The sequence below is a fragment of the Macaca mulatta genome, chromosome 5, assembly GCF_049350105.2.
Source record: "Macaca mulatta isolate MMU2019108-1 chromosome 5, T2T-MMU8v2.0, whole genome shotgun sequence".
In the NCBI taxonomy this organism is placed as follows: domain Eukaryota; kingdom Metazoa; phylum Chordata; class Mammalia; order Primates; family Cercopithecidae; genus Macaca; species Macaca mulatta.
In genome coordinates this window covers 446,976-460,900 of record NC_133410.1, presented here as the reverse complement: position 1 = coordinate 460,900, position 13,925 = coordinate 446,976, and the positions used below count along the sequence as shown (strand labels likewise).

Below are 13,925 nucleotides of genomic sequence, written 5' to 3'. Positions count from 1 at the left end.
AAGTCATCATAAAAACCAGTAAAAAATAAAAATAGAAATATCATATAATCCAGCAATACCACTTCTGGGCATCCTACCAAAGGAAATAAAATTTGTATCTTGAAGAAATATCTTCAGCCCTATGTTCACTGTAGTATTGTTTACAATAGCCAAAATATGGTGTGTGTGTATATACAGAGTAGAATATTATTTAGCCATAACAGAAGGAAATCTAGCCATTGACAACATGGACAGACCTGGAGGACATTATGCTAAATGAAATAAGCCAAACACAGAAAGACAAAGAAACCGCTTGTTTTAAGGTAGATGAGAAATCGAAAAAATCAACTCATGGAAACAGAGTGTAGAATGGTGGCTGTTAGTGTCTGAGGGTGGAAATATGAGGAGATGTTGTTCAAAGAGTATAAATTTTTAGTTATAAGTTAAGTAAGTCTGAGAAATCTAATGTAAATTAGCATTAGATTAGCCAAATAGCATTGTCTTTAGTTAGTAATACTGTAATGTATGCTTAGAATTTGCTTTTTTTTTTTTTTCTTTCCTGAGATGGAGTCTCACTCTGTTGCCCTGGCTGGAGGTGCAGTGGCATGATCTCAGCTCACTGCAACCTCTGCCTGCCAGGTTCAAGCAATTCTCCTGCCTCAGCCTCCTGAGTAGCTAGGATTACAGGTACATGTCACCACACCCGGCTAATTTTTGTATTTTTAATAGAGACAGGTTTCACCATGTTGGCCAGGCTGGTCTTGAACTTCTGACCTCATGATCCACCCACCTCAGCCTCCCAAAGTAGTAGGATTACAGGCGTGAGCCACTGTGTCCGGCCTACAACAGTAGATCTTTTTTTTTTTTTTTTTTTTTTTGAGACGGAGTCTTGCTCTGTCGCCCAGGCTGGGGTGCAGTGGCTGGATCTCAGCTCACTGCAAGCTCCGCCTCCCGGGTTTACGCCATTCTCCTGCCTCAGCCTCCCGAGTAGCTGGGACTACAGGCGCCCGCCACCACGCCCGGCTAGTTTTTGTTGTATTTTTTAGTAGAGACGGGGTTTCACCGTGTTAGCCAGGATGGTCGCGATCTCCTGACCTTGTGATCCGCCCGTCTCGGCCTCCCAAAGTGCTGGGATTACAGGCGTGAGCCACCGCGCCTGGCCATACAACAGTAGATCTTAAGTGTTCTTACTACAAAAAAAATTTGAGGTAATAGATATGTTCATCAACTTGACTGTATTTTGTTTCACAATGTACATGCATATCAAATCATTATATTCTACACATTAAATATATAGTTATACCATTTTTATGTATCAGAAAAATCCATGTCACACAAACACAGATGTACAGTAAGTCCTCACTTAATGTTCAAAATAGGTTCTTGAAAACTGCATCGTTAAATAAAACAATGTTGTCATATGCCATTCAAACATAACCCTTGTTTCTATCAAGTAAACTATGGTAATTCCACCTCCTGGGTTCAAGTGATTCTCCTGCCTCAGCCTCCTGAGTAGCTAGGATTACTAGTGCATGCCACTACGCCCAGCTGATTTTTTGTATTTTTAGTAGAGATGGGGTTTCACCATGTTGGCCAGGCTGATCCTGAACTCCTGACCTTGTGATTTGCCCACCTCAGCCTCCCAAAGTGCTGGGATTACAGGTGTTAGCCACCATGCCCAGCCAAAATTAGTTTTTTTAAACAATATGTTGCTTCATTTACAGTTTCCATGAACCTATCAACAATGTTAAGTGAGAATTTACAATACACATCTATAACTTATATAGATGTGCATATGTGTGAGACCCACATTTTTATATATAGATAGATCTCAATAACAGAATCCCAGTAGGCTTCTTACTAAAATTGTAAGATAATAGTTATTAAAGAATAATATATACTTAACAATGTTCTAAGCTGGTTTATGACAGTACATTTAAGAAATCTAGAAGGTGAGTAGGTACTTTAATCAAGTGGTGTCCAACCCTATGAATGTAAGAACATTTTGCTTATCTGTTGTGGTAGATATCATAAAAATTATTCACGAACTTTTTTTTTTGTAAAGCTCATCAGGTATCATTAGTGTTAATGTATTTTATGTGTGACCCAAGACAATTCTGCTTCTAATGTGGCCCAGGGAAGCCAAAAGGTTGGAAACCCATGCTTTAAACTATATTATAACTTGAAAATTTACACATACAGAGTTTAAATTACAAATCTTAGTTTATACTAAAACAATAACATTTTAAAGTACAATCAACATTACATTTTTCATATTTAAGGAAAATGCTTATTGTTCTGAAAAAATTGCTAGGAAAGAATTTTTGTAGAATTACATTTATAATAGGATTAAAAATCAGTAAGCAGAAAATCTGCAACATCTGTCCCTGGTGTTCCTGGGATTTCTGAACCAAATCCCAATATGTCCACTACTTGCCTTACACATTTAGGCATGAAACAAAATCAATATTTGAAAAAAAATATGTTATTTTAGACATGATGCTAAAACAATGTCTGAAAAAAATAAATTAACATAGGGCTCCTCAATAACACAAATATTCCTATGTCTGCAAAAGCAATGGAACAGCAGTCAGATCGTGCAGCCCTTATAAGTGATAAAGTGGACACTGTCTCTCCATGTAATCTTGAAAGGAGATCACTAAAAAGAGAATTCTTAGAAGATTTAACAGCATGGGACCGAAGATGCCCCTATTTGTGAACATGAGAAGAAAATGCAGCCTTGTCAGAAATTATTTTGATTGGAGAAGAACTTCTCAAACTACATTTTAAGGCCTGGCTTCCTTCTTCACCTTTGGTCCCCTTGCCTGTGTCATCTCCTTCATTCACTCTCACCCACCTGGGGCTTTGGCTACTGTCTCATGAGTCTTCCCATTAAAGGGCTCTTTCCTTTGTTCCAGACAGGTGACCAGGTCTGAGTTAAAGAGAGCAACACCTGTTTTATTAAAAAAAAAAAAAAATTAACATGACTATTGCTGGGGATTCTCCAATTACCAACCTAGTACTATGCTAAGCAGAAAAAATAAATTATGGAAGATTCTAAAAAACTAATCCAAAAATTGTTTCCTTAAAGAATCTTCAGAATATTTAAGTATTTTAAATCTGTGGGTTCTAAGTTCCACTACCCAGTACTACTGAATCAAATATAAGTGATGCAAATTGGATTTTAAGATGTGGAAAACAGGGCCGGGCGCGGTGGCTCAAGCCTGTAATCCCAGCACTTTGGGAGGCCGAGACGGGCGGATCACGAGGTCAGGAGTTCGAGACCATCCTGGCTAACACGGTGAAACCCCGTCTCTACTAAAAAATACAAAAAACTAGCCGGGCGAGGTGGCGGGCGCCTGTAGTCCCGGCTACTCAGGAGGCTGAGGCAGGAGAATGGCGTAAAAACCCGGGAGGCAGAGCTTGCAGTGAGCTGAGATCCGGCCACTGCACTCCAGCCTGGGCGACACAGCGAGACTCCGTCTCAAAAAAAAAAAAAAAAAAAAAAAAAGATGTGGAAAACAGTATTTAATAAAACTGAATTTCTAGAATTAGCACTAATCTAGAGTGAAGGACACAAAATTAGCTCAAGAGAAGGTTTAGGTAAAGATGAAACATCTTAAAGATTTTATTTTTTACACCAGAAAATTCCCAATTTTTTCATGAAGAAACAAATTAATTCACGCAAAGCAGAAGCTCCCAAGAGACGTAAAAAGGAAAAAAATAAAACTCTGAGGGAGCGTGAGCAATTATGTATTAAAGTTATCCTCATCCAGGGAATCAGGTTTCTGTAGTTCTTCAACATCACATCTGTATATAAATTCTGCTGGGCAGGGTCCAGACATTTCCACTCTTCTGGGGAGAATTTTATGACCATATCCCTGAATGTTAAGAGTTCCTGAAAACACGTATCAAAGGACAGAGTTCTTAAATTGACTATAGGAGAAATGAGTTATATGAGCTAGTTCTGACTTAATGGGACTGACTGTATTCATCTGATAAAATAACTCTCAAAACAGTAATGTTCTCTAAAGTGTTCCATAACTCTGAGGAAAAAGGATGGCATTTGTCAGGAATGGGTATTCGGTGTCACCAAAAAACAACACTGGGACAAAGGATCTCTTAGCAAGGTTAATTTACTTTCTGTAGATAGGGTGCTGCTCACTAGCAGTCTTGCCTTGAGCGCACACTCGAAAAAAGGAGGCAGGGTTATTTATAACCTGATGCATCCACCCTATGGCTGTGTCCAGTTTCCATTGGCTGGAACAGGACCTTACATTTTGTCCTTGTCCCGACTGGCTAGCAATTTAGAACTTTCCAAAAGAGGGGAAGGCAGAGGAGAATAAAGGAAAAGAGGAAGTAACTTGTGGAATGCTGAGGAAGGCCAAAAACACCTCCAAATAAGGAAGAGGAAGGGGCTATAAACTCATGCTTGCTTGGACCTGCTTAGGTATGGCAGGGCAAATATCTTAGGCTAAAATGTGGGAGCTAAGAATATAAAGTACGTTGATTTCTTTATTATGGTTAGCAGATATTTAAGAATATTAGCACAAGTATTTGAGTAAATTTTGCTTCTAAAAGAGGTTACTATTTATTCTCAATTAGACTGGGAGGAAAGTCCCTTTGAAGAGAAAGCTGTACTTGATTTTCTACAGCATGCCAGCAATTTCTGTTGCTACCGTGGAAATACGGGCTACACTGACCTGCCCTTATGAAAACCAAGCAGAGTAGGTCCTGTGACCTCCTGGAACAAAGGGTGTACTCACCCCTCATTAAAGTGTCTGGAAGCCTTCATGCTTGACCCCGGCAAATCATGTTTTAATTTAAAAAACAGGAATGTTTCCATCCAGGAATGTTTCCATCCAGAATAGACAGGATCTGTGGGGAGGAAACAAGTGACTGTTTCTCTTCAAACAGTCCATGTGATCCTATTAGAAGACTGGGCTGAGAGTCACTTAGCTAAGCACAGGCTTTCAAACTTCAATGTGCGTATAAATTATTTGCTATTCTAGGCCTTACTGTAAGTAACAAAATTCTGCAGGTTTGAAAACGGTCCATGAATTATATAGATTCTTATAGAAGTCTCCTGTTAATGCTGATACTCCTCCCCCTAGATCCATTATAGTACCGCTCAGCTAGAGAAAGCAGGCACAGCACACAGGGTCCCTTACCCCAACACAAATACTTTTCATCTGAAGACAAGACCACTAGTTATCTCCTGAAACAGGGCATTCTCTGCAAGCCCTTCAACGGTTACAGAGGCTGGAGATGGTGGCAATGTCTAAGTCTGCATTTGAAAACATGTGCACATGCATTAATGTGATCTTTACGGAGCATGTACTATGTGTGCAGGAGTATGTCACAGAGCACTGTGCTGGAAAGCTCACATTATGTGTGTTAATTCTCATAACATCCTGGGAGGTGGGTACTAAGTGTCCCATAATTCCTAGGATTTAAATGCAGGGCCCGGCATTTCTATTTCTTTTTGTTTTCCTATGATTGATTTTTTTAGAAATGTATAGAATAGTTCAATATAGACAGATGGGAGAGAAACAGAAAGGAAGTGTTAAGTGCGATTCAGAGGAATTTTTTATTTTTGTATTTGTATTTACTTTGAGAATTGTGGAAAAAAAAACAACAAAACTAAAACTATAGGGCTGGAGAACAGATTGCTAGATAAGATGTCTCTGGAAACACTGGTTTTAATTTTATAAAAAAGAAATTAAGGCACAGAAGTATATTGCTTTTCTCTATTTATCTGCTTTTGGGTTTCAGGAAATTGGGAGCACCAGCTCTGCAGAGGCAGCAGGAGTAGCCACCCCAAATTCTGATCTCCTCTAAGCAGTTCTCTTAGAGATTTCAATGTGGGGTCAGATCTGGACAAGATTCAGCAGAGGGTGGATCCGGGCAGGGTTGGGATAGAAGGTGGGCCCTAGGCTTCTGCTCTCTAGGCCACTAAGTATTTTCAGTTTTGTTTTTTCTAAGCCTGCCCAAAAGAAATTTTATTCCCAGAGCTTGTGAAATTTTAATCTGCTTTCACCACTTCCCTGTCTATACTACAACATACAAGAAGAAGGAACTTAACCAAAATCCTTATTTTTTTCTAGACCAATTATATTAGAAGCCAAATACTTATTATTAGCAAGCTAAAAACAATACCAATAATAACAACAACAACAAATTCTCTTCAGTCCATGAATAGCCCTTCAGGTGGAGGCATCAAAACTCACAGAACAATAAAAGGGAAGTAACCCAAATGAAGCTTAAGTCTCCTGTACAGTTTCCGTCTTTGTGCTCCAGACTGCAAGTTACTTGATGGTAGGGACCATGACTGGTTCATCTCTTTTTCTAATGATCATACGAAATAGAAGCAATTACTTTTTGATCAGTTTGAGTCTCCAGATTGCCTCATTTTCATCAAGGAACCAAAAAAATTGGAACAACTCTTCTCTGTTATGAACCAAGAAGATTCTTTCTGTGAGGGGAGGAACAAACCCTGGATAAGTCATTTCTCTTTCTCTGAAATGGAACCAGAATTAGACCTTGTTGTCAGACTGACCCCAGTCTGCACAGAACATCCTCAAATATCTCAAATAACTCACTGATACTGGTGAGAGTGTCCTCAGTGACCCTGGGCTAAAGCCCCCATAGTGATCTAGACAGGAGAGACTTAGGCTGACTTTGTGGAGTGCAAACAGAAAACGGAACTGCCCTGGCAGAGCTGCAGATTCTGGATCTAGATGTGATATGCACTGTCCCTGATCAGCTAACTCTGAGACAAGAGGAAAGATGAAAGTACTCCAGTACCCCAGTATACAAGATGGCATACTAGTGATTATGGTTGTGATTATGGCTCTGGATATTTTGTGGCCCTGACCTCCCACTGCTAAGGTGCTTGTTTACACTTACAGATTTTGCCACAGGATTCTGTTCACACCAGAAGCCTCTCACATAGTTGTACCAGGTGACTACTAGACAAGACCTGGAAAACTCAAAGGGCTCCATGCTGAAAGTGGGGTTTAAGATGTCTATGTTGACCTCTCATGATGCAGAAAGTAACTTCTGTGAGTTTTCTGTATGTCTTCAACCCGAAGTCTGGCCGTATCTTGTGAATCTTAGGCAGAAGCCAGCTTTTATGTGCAGATTCTAGGTGGGATCAATGTGCCTCTGCATTCTTGGGGATTACAGCAAACAGAGTAAAACCAGAGGCAGCCTTTCACGGAGGCTCCTTCAATACATTCTGAAGAATATTTTGACCTGAAAGGAAAAAGCTGGGGTAAACATAAGTAGAGAATTTATTTGGGCCAAACTTGAAGATTACCACCTTGCAGTATAAAGCTGACTTGAATATACATACTCCAATTAGAAGCAGTTACAAGTGTATTTTTAAAGGCAAAAAAGAAAGCAGAGAGGGGACTGATACAAAGTTGTCAGACCTTCCTATTGGTTTATAGAAGTAACATTGGTTAGTGGCTGGCTATATATATTGTTAAGTCATAGAGTGTGGGTTATAGTGTCCACTGTGGTATTATTAGGTTAATTTATAGCCACTGGTGGCAATACCAAGGAATTTCAGAAAACAAATAGTTCAAAGAGGGGAAGAGTAGGACTGCGGTCTCATTTTAACAAGTCTCTGGGTCTGATAATTAAAAGAACTTGTTATCTCTCAGACAAAAGTGCCATTCTTCTCTCAAATCCCAGGACATAAATTCAGAATTTGGAACTGCACATTTAGGTCTTGGAAGGCTGGTAAGCTATGCACATTTGTGGGCATTTGGGCAAGGGGAGAAGAGAGAGAATTGATGTTCTCTGGTTTAATTAATGCACTTATGTGATCCTGGTTGGGTTTATGGACCCCATGATGTCTGAACCAGCATCAAATCTGAAGATGCCAGGAGCACTGAAGGAAATGGAATAACTGATTGCTGTCCTGAAAAGTTATTTTTGTAGAAATCTAGTCTAACTGCTTTAGAAGTGACTGTAGATTCTAAATAGACTCTTTTTTTGTTGTTTTTTTTCTTTTTTGAGATGGTGTCTCACTGTGTCGCCAAGGCTGGAGTGCAGTCGTGTGACCTCGGCTCACTGCAAGCTCCGCCTCCCAGGATCACGCCATTCTCCTGCCTCAGCCTCCTTAGTAGCTGAGACTACAGGCGCCCGCCACCATGCCCAGCTAACTCGTTGTATTTTTAGTAGAGACAGGGTTTCACGGTGTTAGCCAGGATGGTCTCAATCTCCTGACCTCCTGATCTGCCCGCCTTGGCCTCCCAAAGTGCTGGGATTACAGGCGTGAGCCACCGCGACCGGCTAGAGCGACTATTTTGTTTGCAGCTTTGGGGAGCACTTTGCTGCACTTTGTGTACTTTGCCACAAAATTGTGGATCGTGACTGGACTCCTTAGAAAAAAGGTTTTCTCTCAAGTGAAACCTAGTTGGCATCTTGTATATAAATCTGGTCATTCTGAACAGTGTGGTAACTATAACTAAAAGCAAAACCATCTCCAATCCTAAAATACTCTCCACAATAACAGAACAGCAAGAAAATGTTCTGTTATTTAATTATACCAAAATATGGTATGCATCACAGGCAATCAACTAATAGATTGCAAATACAGAAAGAACATCACCATAATTAGTTCTCAAGACATGACAGCACCATTTGTCATACAGTCTATGTCACCTAGTAATTTGGGAGGTCATCTGGGTTTTCTAATTGGTAACATTCAACAACAAAAAAACTTCCTATATCTTCTTGATACGACGTAGTTTTGAAATGTCGCGCCAAGTACCTGCTGAAGGCAGCCCCCTACTCTCCTACAAAAACTGTGTCCTTAGGGTATATATTCTTGCTATTTATATTTCAAGGCAGTAGTTTCTAGGTCCTAGATACAGACAATTTTCAGTCGAAAAAGACAAATGACCTAGTTAACTGATAAAAATGATTTATATGTTTTTCAAAGAAGCACAGAAAATATTTAAATATAAAAGTTTTCCAATTAAATGCTTTAAGAAAAGGAAGAAGAGCAATAATTTGTATTTGGTCCTACAACAGCCTGGTCTAAAGACGTGGTCTTGAAATTACTAACGTCCGAATTCTTGTAGGCACCTGAGGGACGGACTTGGGGACACTGTACACAGCAAAGCGGATTTGTGGGGAAGGAAAGAGCAGGAGTTCTAGAGAAAGGTGCCATCAAGAGCCTCCGGTGGGGGCAAGGCAGGACTGACTAAAGCACTGGTTTGTGTTACAAGTGCAGGCCAAAGCAGGGCTATGCTCTGATTCCTGAGTCCATAAGGGCAGAACGGATTAGGATCAGGTGGTCTAGAAGACTGGGTGGTGAAGAAAACCGATTCCTGCTACAGATTTGGGGTTAACATGAGCTAGGAGTCTTCTGGGCACTTTGTGTGTTCTCAGGAGAAACCTATAGGAGCAAAGCTGCCAATGGGCACAATTTCTCAGGGTAGAACCCTATCCTGGGAGGAGTGTGGCCATGCGAATGCCCGGTGGGCATGCTCAGGAGTGGGTTAGCATTGGGTGGCAGCAGGCAGCAGGGTGCGGGGACGGGATATTTCTCAGAACTCCTTTCCTCCAAGTTCTCAATCCCCTCTCTCCTCCCGAGGAGACCTGGAGGAACAGGACAGTGCCCAGCAGGACCGCGCATGTGCAGAACCCAGTGGCGCCTCCCGCAGACACCAGGCGACTCCCTCCAGGCCAGGCTCAGCCATGTCTTTCTTCTGACAGAAAACCTAAGGAGTTTCCTCAACACCCGTCAATGCTCCAACCCCAACGGGCTGTCCAGCAACTCACTAACGACCCCACCCAGAGTCAGCGCAGACCCACAAGCTCAGCGCTCTTCCCACAACTGCCCCCCTGCAGACGCCAGTCCCTGCCTCTGGACACCCGTCTTCATTTCTGAACGTCTGCAACAAACCAGGGGCGCCCACACCCTCCTCAAGTTCCATAATGTGGCAGAACCACTCACAGAACCCAGCGAAGCGCTGTGCGCACGACACCAGCGTATTCTAAAAGATGCCGCTCAGGAACAGCCACGCGGAGGAGGCGCTCAGGGCAAGGGGACTGGTGGGAAAGTTGTGGCGGGCGGGTGAATGGCTTCCCTTCCTCACACACCTCACAAAAGCCTTTCCTTCAAGACCCGCTGGCAGCCCCCAAACCACGAGCCATGGCCGGCACTGTCCCACTAATGAGTCCCCTTTTCCTCACATGAACTCTGTGTTTTGACGGGGCCTCCATCTCATTCTGAAAAGGGTAAAGAAGGGACAGGACCCCGGACCACAGCTCCTCCCACACGTGCCCGCGCACGCCGCGCCGGCGTCTTCCGGAGAGCTCCTCACCCCACAGCCCGGGGAAGGTGCTGGGCTGCGGGCGCAGAGCTGCAGGAGGAGGGCTGCAGGCTGGGCAGAGCCGCCGTGCGGGGACCGACAGGAGCGCGGGTCCCTCACCGGAGGGGACTGAAGACCGAGGGCTGAGCGGGGGCAGCGGGGACTCCGTTCACAGACTCGGTCCCGCCGCCGCCATTTGCCGCCGCTGCCGATGAGTCCCCCCCAGCCTCCGGACGCCCTGCCCAGCACACTCACCATTTCAGGGCTTCAAGGGTGTCGCGAAGTCTTAGCTAGAATCATCCAATACCCGCTGGTCACAGAGCGACGGAGGCTGAGGCTGTGGCAGAATCACCGAAGCCTCCCTGACGGGTGGAAGCAGGACGGCGAAGCCCTAACCCAGCTCTGGCTGAAGCAAGAGGCCAAGGCCGCACTAGATCCCGGATGCCGCCCCTCCTCCCCGGCTGCGCCCCTGATTGGACGGTTCTCAGTCCAGCGCGCTGATTGGATATGGCTCCAGGCCTCACGCCCTCAGGCTTGGAGTGACAGAAATTGCCAAAATACGGTGTGCTGATTGAGGCAAGTGACAGACTTGGGCCTCTAGGCACTTTGAGGCAGGACTTTCTCTCTGTACTAGGCCTGGCTCTGCACAGGGTTCATTTTTAACCTTGTGCGCGCACACACACAGACGCACACTTGTTCACAAATGGAAACAATATAATGACAATTATTTTAATATTTTAAATATCATAACCTTTCTGACCTGTGGTCTTTTGAGTAGGATACCTGAGATTTGAAGAGGAAAGCAAACTCCAAAAAATAAAATGTTAGCTATTTGCGAATTTTCAATTTTTTGTTAGCCACATCAAAACTAAGAAAAAGAAGCAAGTGAAATTTTTTTGTGATAATTTTAACCTAATGTATCCAAAATATTGACCAGGCCCGGTGGCTCACGGTTGTAATCCCAGCACTTTGGGAGGCCAATGTGGGTTGATCACATGGTCAGGTGATCCAGACCATCCTGGACCACATGGTGAAACTCCATCTCTACTAAAATACAAAAAATTAGCCAGGCATGGTGGTGTGTGCCTGTATTCCCAGCTACTCAGAAGACTGAGGCAGGAAAATTGCTTGAACCCGGGAGGCGGAGGTTGCAAGTGATCTGAGATCATGCGACTGCACTCCAGCCTGGTGACAGAGCAAGACTCCATCTCAAAAAATAAATAAATAAAATTTTAAAACCCCAAATATTATTGTTTTAATATGTGAACAATATGTAATTAGAAATAAGGTATATTTCTGATCTGATTCTTCTAAACTCACTGTGTATTTTATGTTTGCAGCACATTTTACCTCAAACCAGCGACATTCCAGGTACCCAGTAGCTAGATATGGCAGGTGGCAGCCACACTGAGTGCAGCCATGAAGGCTCTGACCTCAGGCAAGTGAGGGCCTGAACACCTCTTTTCTGCTGGAAGTGAGGGAACAGCCTCTCTACCAACTTTTCTCCTCAGGCTCAAGGATGGGTAGGACAGTGCTCCTAGAGAGAGCAGGGGCTGCAAGCTGAGTGTCCACGGGAAGACCACGGTCTCCCAGTTACTGTTTGGTGCCAGTGTCTGGTATCCTCAGTTCAGCCAGGTGTGAACTCTCGTTCCATGACCAGGAAGAATAAGGCACATGGACACCAGAGAGTGAATGAAGCAGAATAGGATTTATTAAGCAAAAGGAAAACTCTCAGCAGCAAGAGGGGACATGAAAGCAGGTTGCCAGAAAATGGGGCTGAGTTCTGAGTCTTTTATGTGGCAAGAACAAGGAAATCTTCTATGGATTCTGCCCAAATGAGAGAAGTAAAGTTCCCCACTAAGGATGTTGTATCTGGGCATGCCTGGGGTTGACCACAGTGACTCCATCTTGGTTGTTACCCATGAGTGCTCAAGCAAAACCCACAGCGGGTGGAAAGAATGAAGTTAAAACCAAAATAGCTATGTCATGTTAGTAACATTATAAGGAACTGGGTCAAGTTAATGACATTTAGGTTGATTTATTACACCTGGGCCTAAGTTGGGACAGTCCCTTCTGAGTAACATCCTGGCATAAGAGGAAGTTCTTAACCCCATTTCTTCCTGCTAGCTACAGGGGTGGTGCATGTGCAGTCCCGTGGTTGTTTTTCATCTCCCGAGACCTTCCCTCCCTATCTTCCTAACCAGCCTCTGACCACCTCCTCTCTCAGGGGATCCTTTTCCTTTTAAATATCAGACAGTAAACAAAGAATGATGGGGCCACAGGAGGAGAGAGCACCATGTCTTCAGATCTCTTCACAGCCTTGCCCTCCAGAGTTTAGATGTGGAGGGAATAGATTAAAAGCAAACTTCTTGTTTTGCTATTTATCTTTGGACCTAATTACCAGGCTGTAACTGTATGTTTTTCTCCTGTGGTTTGGGGCACTGTGTGAGTTTAAGCACCAATCACATGCATTCACATCAACCTGCACTTCTGTTCCCAGAAGGAAGGCAGTTAAGTGTGAGCTGTCCAGGTCCTTGTCATTTTGAACAAAAAAACTGAACAAAACAAAGGAATGAAAAACAGGAAGGATGCAGCGAAAGCAAGAATTTATGAAAATGAGAAAGCACTCCACAGGGTGGGTGTGGGTTCCAGCAGGCAGACTGAGGACCTGGTTACAAAGTTTTCTGGGTTTTAAGTACTCCTTTTGAGGTCCCTATCAGCTACCCCATTATTTGGATGTAGGATTTGGTCCGTGGCTAATCAAAGGCTGAGGCGAATTGGTACTCCATGCAGATGAAGGAATGGCCTGTGCTTGGCCCTCGGCCACTCCAAGGCACTCTCCTTTTCTATCAGAGAACTGGTGCCAGGGGGAGGGCTGTAGCAACAGTTGCCTTTGATCCTTTGCTACTCGGGTGCAGATGAGGTTTCTCCTTTTGGTTTACATGTAGGAAGTTCACGTTAATTGGCCTTAGGTTCCCTGCTCCCAGACCTTGGTGTTTTTTCTTTTAGGAAGTCAGCATGAATTGGCCTTAAGTTCCCTGCCTCCAGACCCTATTCTCCTGCCTCACTTCTGTGTAAGTAAATACCATCTTACAACAAATTTAACTTTAAATAAAGGAAAAAAGAAAATCAATACTTACAGGGTGCCAAGCATTTGCAGGTTATTTGTAATCAATCTGTCCTGGCATCCTGGAATCCTGTCTTTAATGGGTATATATAATACTAAGCCATAACTGCATAACAAACAATCCCAAAACATACTAGCTCAGCATTGAGCTGTTTAGAAATTTAGGCTGGGCTCAGCTGGACCATTCTTCTGGGTTCAGTTTGGCTCCTACAGGTGTGAGTGGTCAGCTGCTGGTGAATTAGGTGGCTCTGCTTCTGGGAGTGAACTGTCTGTAAACTGAGGCACTTTGGCTTTTCCCAGCATGCTATTTTATCCTCCAGAAAGCTAAAATGGGATTGTTGTCATAAAGATGGAAGAATTCTGAAAAAGATAACAGAAGCATTTAGGGCCTTTAAACCTGGGGCCCAAGCTGGCACACTGTGCCAGTGCAAATAAGTCAAGAGAGATTCAAGGTTTGGGAAACAGAATCTGTCTCTGGATAGGAA

At 43.3% G+C, this 13,925-nt stretch overlaps 1 protein-coding gene and 2 long non-coding RNA genes across 3 annotated transcripts in view; 1 reads left to right on the top strand and 2 right to left on the bottom strand.

Annotated features, from left to right (window-relative positions):
* LOC114678206 (uncharacterized) overlaps positions 1-10,745 on the bottom strand; it is an 87,070-nt gene extending 76,325 nt beyond the window's left edge. Inside the window, exon 1 of the long non-coding RNA XR_013417631.1 lies at positions 10,569-10,745. This is a non-coding gene — a long non-coding RNA (uncharacterized LOC114678206). The remainder of the gene's footprint in view (positions 1-10,568) is intronic.
* Positions 1-13,925, top strand: part of LOC144341060 (uncharacterized) — a 558,577-nt gene that overhangs the window by 258,616 nt on the left and 286,036 nt on the right. The window lies entirely within an intron of this gene.
* The window catches only part of ZNF141 (zinc finger protein 141), a 50,460-nt gene continuing 48,537 nt past the window's right edge, over positions 12,003-13,925 (bottom strand). The window contains exon 5 of the mRNA XM_078002837.1: positions 12,003-13,800. Coding sequence (XP_077858963.1) covers positions 13,765-13,800 — 36 coding nt within the window. The 3' untranslated portion in view covers positions 12,003-13,764. The remainder of the gene's footprint in view (positions 13,801-13,925) is intronic.